The 8,735-nt window shown below is 35.4% G+C and overlaps 1 protein-coding gene across 1 annotated transcript; it reads left to right on the top strand.

The window, feature by feature from the left end:
- The first annotated feature begins 5,464 nt into the window (after positions 1 to 5,464).
- LOC134243732 (sarcoplasmic calcium-binding protein-like) lies at positions 5,465 to 6,054 on the top strand. Its single transcript, XM_062725966.1, has one exon. It carries the CDS (start codon positions 5,482 to 5,484, stop codon positions 6,016 to 6,018), a length of 537 nt encoding a protein of 178 aa, XP_062581950.1. The 5' UTR covers positions 5,465 to 5,481; the 3' UTR covers positions 6,019 to 6,054.
- Positions 6,055 to 8,735: the final 2,681 nt, after the last annotated feature.

An 8,735-nucleotide genomic window follows, 5' to 3' on the forward strand; every position in this document is an offset into this window, starting at 1 on the left:
AAAAATCAGTATAAATTACATTTTAATCCCTGGACAGTTTTTAAAGGTTGATATGGTTGTTAAAAGTAACGCTCAAGAATATAAGAACATAAGCTGTATGTGTGTGGAGGACCCTTAAAAAGTTTCGAGTTTGTAACCCGGCCCACAGCCGCGGGTTCTGAGAGAGAGGAGCTATTGTGAAAGTGCATTATTTCTTTGAATATTTTCCTCTGCGACAGGGTATTTAACAAATCAGCCATGTGCAAAGTTATAATGAGCAATTGCCTCAATCAAAATTGAGAAATTCATGGCCTCCGGGTAAATGATTTGGAGTTAGGGCAGGACATTATTGACTAAATATTATATGCACTTTAAAACACTATAAAATGACCTATAAAGATGTGCTTTTATTCGTTGAAAATCTTTTTCTCTGCTCCTAGGTATTTAGCAAATAACCAAATTGCAAAGTTTTGATGATCAAAAATGCTTCTTGTGATATTTGCAACATCAAGGTCAGAGATTCCAAGCTGGGAGGCAAGGATGTTGTTTAGTATGAAGTGAAAATTCGTTATTTCTTTAAAAATCTTTTCTACTACTGAATAACCAGCCTTCCGACTTTTTGCATTGCTATGATGAGCAAGGATGTGATTTTAAAAATCAAAATAAATAAGAAATTAACAACTGGGAGATGGGTTTTAATGTTAGGGTTATGCTCCTTTGAATATATGGTAAATGTCTATTTTTTTTTAAACCGTCTTCTCTGTCCATAGGTATTAAGCAATAAGTGCATGATTAAAATGAGCAAGGATGCCTTTTCCAACATTGTGAATTTCTTGTCAGTTGGGTTGGGGGCTTTGGTATATTGATTCTATAGTGAAATGTATTGTTTCTTTGAAAATTGTCTCTTCTCTCGTGTATATAACAGGAGGACATGGAGACAACGAACAGCATTCAACATCAAAGTCCACAAAACAATACAAAATAGGAGCAGAGCAAGCACGGACCTCCGAAACATCAGAGGTGGGATCAGGTGCCATGGAGGAATGAGCATACCCTGCTGACCGGTCACACCCGCCGTGTGCTCCTTGTCATGATCAGGAAATAACGGAAAAATCCGTCGTCAATTCAGTGTATAAATAATGGACTAACAATTAGTATGAAAAACGTCTGTCAGCAGAAAAGAGAATATATAAAGTCATAAAGTATATATTTTACCATATTTTTATATTCTGCACCACTTGGTTAATTTACTTATTTACATTCTACTGAAAGTAGGTATTCCACGTTGCTATTCCCCTTTGACTATTTAACATTGTAGATAATGTCATTTAAAGGTCAATGTAAGTCGTGATATATATACAAGGATTACAATAACATTTAATTTTAAAGTCCTCCTTCAAATCTTTAAATAGACTCGTAAATAATAAATAAATAAAAATGTGACAAATGCCTTTGTGCATGTATATTAAATGTTCTTCAAAGACCTAGAGAAACCAATGTAAGAGGATATATGATAAGTTTACTAAAAGCACTAGAACTACTGTCCTGTTTAGTCTACATGGGGATATTACAAACGGAGACACAAGTAAACAGATCAACTAATTGATGTGTTACAGAGCAGTAATTTATTTCTTTTGTTGATCTCTATCATTCTATTTTTCTTCCTTTTGGCAACATATCGTCATTTATCAGCTTATTTGGTTTCATTTTATGTTAATGTTTAAAGTGTTACATTATACTTAGGTGATCGTTGAAGCTCTTGGACTTCTTGTTTTCTTTTTCTCAAGTTATTTGGAAAAGCAAATAAAATATATAGAGAAAACGAACAGTTCAAGCTCAAAAATCCATAATAAATTACAAAATAGAAGCAGAGCAAACATGGACCTCTTAAGCATCAGAGGTTGGATCAGGTGCCAAGGAGGAATGATCATCCCCTGCCGACGGGTCAATCGGCCGTTTGCTCCTTGTCATGACCTGGAAATAACGGAAAAATCCGTCGTCTATTCAGTATATGAATGAATGCCTAACAATTAGTATGAAAAGCTTCAGTCAGCATTTGACTCAATGATAAATTGTATTTGCTGACAAGATCATAGTATCGACCATAGAACTTACGACATGATGACTTTAAAGAAGCATTGACACAGTTTCAGCATTAGATTTTCAAAAATTATTTTTCAGTTTTTTATATTTATAAATACCTTACTAAGGTATGTCTAATGATCATCAAAAATTTGAATTTCAGTTGTTGAGATACAAGACAGATTTAGAGCTCCAAACCTTTGTAATATAAACAAGGCCCGTGCCATGTTTTTGTTTGCATAGGTTAAATATACTAATATATGTTCGTTCAAAGCAGAATTTCTCAATAAAGAAGTTGTAGTTCTAAATAAGATTTGACAGATCCTAGTGATTTCCTGAATCTCGTTTTGTCATGAATTAAATATTTACTATATGTAAACAATAACAATATAACCGAACTTTCTTCAGAAAATGCTGGTACAACAAGGCACGTGCCTTGTTAACCTTGTAATTGAAAATTAAACGAGACTTACGTGGAAGTTGAAGTTTGATTGTAATTCTACGAATCACTGGAAAGTACTGGAGGAATCACATGAGATAGCGCTAGCAATGATCTTGTCAGCAAATTATGCAATTTATCATTGAGTCAAATTCTGACTAAAGTTTTTCATACTTATTGTTGGTCCATTATTTATACAGTAAATTGACCGCGGATTTTCCCGTTATTTCCCGCTCATGACAACACAGCGGATGTGACCGGTCGGCACCTGATCCCACCTCTGATGTTTTCGAGGTGCATGTTTGCCCTGCTCCTATTTTGCATTGTTTTTTGGACTTTTGATCTTGAATACTGTTTGTTACCTCCATATGTTTCATTTAAAAAAAAACTTTGTCTTTGTCCCTTTAAACAACTCATGATATTCCTGCTTTATTAACTTATTTGTCAATAATTTACCTCTTTTTAGAAATTTTACATATGTCGAGAATGCTCTTGCGCATCGAATCAGCTGAGAGATATAAACCCCGTATTTCTTTCAGTCAAACTGTTGAGTGTTTTCCGTTTGAATTATGCTTGTCATAAGACAATGATTTTCTATATGAAATAGGGAGATAACGATCAGAAATCAAGTTTTAAAAGCTATTGAAATAAGACTCTAAAGTCCGATGGTGAAGCCAAAGTCCGATGGTCTCGCCAAACCGCATTGGTCTGCGCCTAACCCCGATGGTTTGTTGTCGATACGGACCCCAAAGTCCGATGGCTCGTTTCCTATGAGACGCGCTGTGCTAGAGGGCGATGGTCTGACACGCCAAAGTCCGATGGCGCGGAGAAACATTTAAAATTGATGACGTCACAATAATTCGATGTTAATATTTGACTCCGTTGTCCTTCATTCAAAAGCTATCATCTTTGAATTCGTCCTCGCATTCAATTTTATTGATTTTGCATATTGCTTAATTGCACCTTCCAGGGATGTTAGGATTAGTTCTCACACACCACTCGACTGACTGGACTAGGTTTAGTCCTTGCTTCTTTCCAACCCGAGAGATTAAGGGTTAGTCCTTGCATCCACCCAAGATATCTAGGTTATAGTTGTTTCACACTTTTCGAACAATTAGGGTTAGTTTCTTACCTAACTGAGAGATTAGGGTAAGTTTTCGCATAATGATACCTTGGTCTGGCACGACATTGAGGTTTGGCGCAGTAGTACTATGACGTCATAAACGTTGTTTTCAGCACCATCGGACTTTTGCGTGTCAGACCATTGGGGATTGGCGCAGACTATCGGACTTTGGCGTGACCATCCCATTTTGGAGCCCTAAATATATAAGCAAAACGAAAGTAAAATATTTTTTTTCAATCACGTCAAGGAATGACTTAAAATGAATGAATGTTTTTATTTACTGCGCCTTTAAGCAGAACAAAGGATCTATTTTCAAAGCATCCGTGGAGTATATGAAGGCATTAATGACGGGAAGACGCAATTTGAAGGAAGACCGAAAGATCATGAATTCCGATTTTTTGTAAGGAGTCACATTCTCAGTCTTTTTGAATAAATAAAGATATGTAAATGTGGCAGATCAGTCTATAGACCAAAACAAGGTCGGGAAATAAGATAAAAGAATAGGATGAGAGTTCATAATTGTTGATAAGTCAAAGCGTCTCTGCTGTTTCTAGAAAATAGGAAGGGTCTTTATTTGATAGTTGTTTTATATTAATAGTTCTGATACAATATGCATTCAAAACAAAGACCATTTTTTTTCATTTGTACATTGGCATTGCAATGTTTGATGATTTGAAATCAGAAGTAGACCAGAGACACACAATCATGTGATTTTCTTATGTCTGTTTTCGTTCATGACAGGGCGTAGTCTGTTATTACTTAACATTCGATTTCTTTTTTTCTATATTCTTCACTGACAATAAAACCAATATATAAAGACACACCCATATAGCTTTGCAATGAACCAATCAACCACTGCAAAAGTATTTCAGAAATAGAAAAATTCTTCACCATGAAGAATCAATGAAATGGGAGCATTTAATTGGCTGAATAAGTAGGTTATGTTCTAAAGCTCATAACGGGAACTGAAAACCAGATATTTTCACAAAAAGAAAACGATAGCACAACAGTTATTTTTTAACTCGCGCGGGTTAGTCTAGCATGCTGGTTTTTACACTGGAATCAGAAATAAAAACTATTCAAGTCATATAAAATACTGATATTGGAATTTTTTCATTTGGCAAGTCAACTGCCAGCTGCACAAGGCTTCTCTAAACCGATCGAGGTAAGTTTCCCGTATTGTGTACGTATTTAATCAACATGCAAGAAAAGATTTTCGACATTCCGCTGGAAATTTTATATACATTTAAATGAAAATTTGACATTTTACGAGTTCGGAATATTTTTTAGAAGAGCAGTAGAAATACCTGAAAGCTTAAAATGTTAAATCACAATGCACATTTACAATGATTTAGTATATTAGTTCTTACCTAGTACTATACTGTAAACCAACTATTATTCGTGTACGAGAAATACTCGCGATTTCCGCGACGTTCTTTAACTCGCGAATATTAATCGCCGCGAACCAATCATTTTGCTTAGTATTTGTAGAGATATGTAGGCACTATACACGAATTTCCTCACTCCACCCAAGTGTAAAAGGGGTACCTGGCTATAGACAGTGATAGTTATTGTCAGAATGTTAGTGTTCTAGCGCCTTTACGGCAGCTTGCACTGAGAAAGATTCTGGATTGCTATGGTCTGCTGGGATAATAATGTATTGTAAAGCGCTTTGAGTAGCATTTATGCTAGAAAAGCGTTAAATAAAAAACAATTATTATTATTATTATTATATGTTTCCTCGGTCGTGGAAATTAATCGTCGCAGATTGTTTTCAAACTATGAATCTCGAATAAAAGATGACGCGAATAACAGTTGGTTTACAGTAATCATATGTCTTTTGTTTTTTCCAGCAGTAATGGATTATCTGAAATCAAAATGGGCTGTATGGTTCAAATCCTTAGACGCGAACCATGACAATAAACTTTCCACAGAAGATATGGAGATTTCTGCCAAAAAGTATGAAGAAATACAGAAAATGCTCGGCGACAAAGTGAAAGACAATGGGGGATTTGACAACACAAAATGGTGGAATACTTACATCTTTCGCAAAGGTCCTGGTGTAACTTTGACACTCGAAGAATTCCAGGACCTCCTAGGAGAAGCATTTCAAAAAGACAAAGTGGCATTCTATCAAGAAATGACGAGGTGTTTTGGCGATATCGCTTCCTTTGTAGCAGAGAAGGGAGACCGGCCTATCGAGGAACAGGAGTTCGCCTTCGGTTTAAAAGTTTTCGGTCAAGAGGATTCGGCCCAGGTGGGCAAAGCTTACCAGCTGTTCAAGGCTAAAAAGGGTCAACCAACTGTCCAACATATAGTGGAAGCCTGGGCCCAGTTCACTGCAGACGACGACGCGAGCAAACATGACATGGTCTACGAAGCCTTCGGAAACTAGACGGTTATTGTCATTATAGAGCGGACTGTGTAGTCATGTCTGTTAGCGAGACTCTATCTGTAGGCCTGTCTTTAATGTCGTATACCTACTTTTCTAGTCGAGGTTGTTAATACCGTATAAAACTTTTTTGTATAATTAGACGGTTTTTGTAATTATAGGGCGGACTGTGTAGTCATGTCTGCGACTGAGACTCTGTCTTTAGGCCTTTCTTCTGTGTCATGTAGTTATTTTGTTGTCGAGGTTCTCACTACAGTATAAAACTTTTTTTTTGAAAAAAACTAATTAGACGGTTATTGTACGAGGGTTGTTCGAAAAGTTCGTGGACACCCGTCAGATCTTTTTTTTTTATTTAACGTCATATGCTTTCCAAATTTGGTAATATTTTAACAATAAATTTAAATGATTTGTATTAAAATTTTTGAAAATTATCATAATTTATTTCAATCCTATCCATGACTTAAAAATGCAAAAATCAGATCGAGCAGCAGGTCAAAATTTAGTAATTCACAAACAACACACTAAATGAATATGATAATATCTGTAGTCATATTCTCTGTAAAATGAAACAACAACAAAAATCACAGACTTTTAAAATTTAGAGCTGTTCCATTGATTCATATTCCGAACATTAATATTGTGCTCCGTTGAAAAGAAATCAATTTTAGAGGATAAGTAGTCCTCATTGAAAGCGACAAAAATGATGACGTTGTTGAACGTCATGTAGCAGCAGTTAACAATGCAATTTTGTTTTATAGTCGAGAAAAATCCTGAATAAACTCTAAAAAAGTTAAAGGCATGAAAAATTATGTCTCAAGTAAATCAAACGTGACATAGATTCAGTATCGGACGAGGACAATCTTTGAAGAAACAGTTTATCTGGTAAAATCTGATCAAAAGCTTTAAAATTTGGAAGGTCATGGAAAGACATGGGCGCTTCAGAGTTGCTGATCTTGTGAAAGAATAGTTGAGTTGTGAAAGAAATAAAAATATTGACAAAGGAAATTATACAACGAAAACAAATATTAGACAAATAAATGTCGAGTATTTGGAAAAGGATTTTATAGTGATTATTGAACTGTACTGTGTGAAATGTAAAGGGATAGCATTTTTCAGACGTTACATTGCCGTTAAGTACGCGGTTACAAAACATGTTGATTTTAAAATGAAATAAACTGATTTCTATTTAATTGAATGTAATTAAACTTTACATATCAACAAAACAAGTATTTTTACACAATATATTGTGTTTACTTTAAATTTCTTGAAAGTAGTATAACGAAGATTGACACCGTCCACGAACTTTTCGAACAACCCTCGTAATTATAGGGCGGACTCTGTAGCCATGTCTGTGACCGAGACTCTGTTTGTATAGGCTTGTTTTCAGTGTTGTGTGGTTATTATTTAGTCGAGGTTGTCACTACAGCAGAAAACTTTAATTTCAATATAAATACAGTGGAGCCTCATTCATCCGGACGCTTTGGTTCTTAGTTAATTTGTCCGGATATGTGAAACGTCCGGATATCTGAATTACCATTTAAACAAGATAAAATAACATTAAAAAAGTCCGTTTCGATGAAAAAATCGTCCGGATACTGAAGCATCCGGATATCTGGCGTCCGGATATCTGAAGGTCCACTGTATTGTATTTTATGTGCCTATATATTGTTGTACAATTTATTATTGTGATTTTTATACTTCGTATATATATTTGTAGTTAAATTAAATTATGAAAGAAAAATATATCCCTTTTGATGATTCAGTTATTCCATGTCCCTGAAACTTACTAGTGTCATTTACAAAATAGCTTTATTTTCTTGGTACTGACAACTGCTTTCAATGATGGTCAATCCACGACCTGTGGGCAGAACGAGCACAACCTTCTTGACCGAAAGCCAAATGTCTTGACCGAAAGACAACAATAACCAATATGTTTTGACCGAAAGAAACAGTAAACCGATACGTCTTGACCAACAGACAACAGTAAACCGATTGTTTTGGCGGGAAAAAACATCAGATAATCGATATGTCTTGACCGAAAGACAACAGTTAACCAAGATATATATCTTTACCGAAAGACAGCGCAAACAGTATCCAGTGTGCGTTGACTGAAAAACAACAGTAGCCGATGTGTCTTGACCAACAGACAACAGTAAAACGATGTGTCTGAACGGAAAGACATCAGCTACCGATGTGTCTTTACCGAAAGACAATGGTTAACCGATATGTCTTTACCGAAAGACAACAGAAACTGGTATTTCTTAACCGAAAGACAATAGTTACCGAAGCGGCGTCATTTATTTTTATCACATTTATAGGAAGGGGAATCAAGAAAGCTGCCAGATTCCGAAACTGAACATGCTTGGTATTGAAAAAACTTCGTAAAGCTAATTAACCTAATTTTGCTCTGGTAGAGGCTATGAGAGTATTATAAATTAAAGACCTCAAATTCTGCCATAGTTTTCGTATGTACCAAACTGTGTGAGAAGACGCAGAGTATTATTGGTGGTTTTGGGGAGAGGTATCGCATTTTTAGAATTTAGAATTTAGTTTTTTCAAGTAGCATGTCTCAACAGATATATATTAGGACTGCTGCTGGAAAATTCAGTTTCTCGTGGGATTTTAACCACACTAAAAAGACACTCTTAAATAAATTAAACTTTATACCAGTGCAATTCGATTTATGATGCACTGGTAAAATCAGAAAAACAATGCAAAAA

This window comes from Saccostrea cucullata, unplaced genomic scaffold, assembly GCF_032062105.1.
Source record: "Saccostrea cucullata isolate Sc308-1 unplaced genomic scaffold, CSIRO_AGI_Scuc_v1 ctg898, whole genome shotgun sequence".
Lineage (NCBI taxonomy): Eukaryota > Metazoa > Mollusca > Bivalvia > Ostreida > Ostreidae > Saccostrea > Saccostrea cuccullata.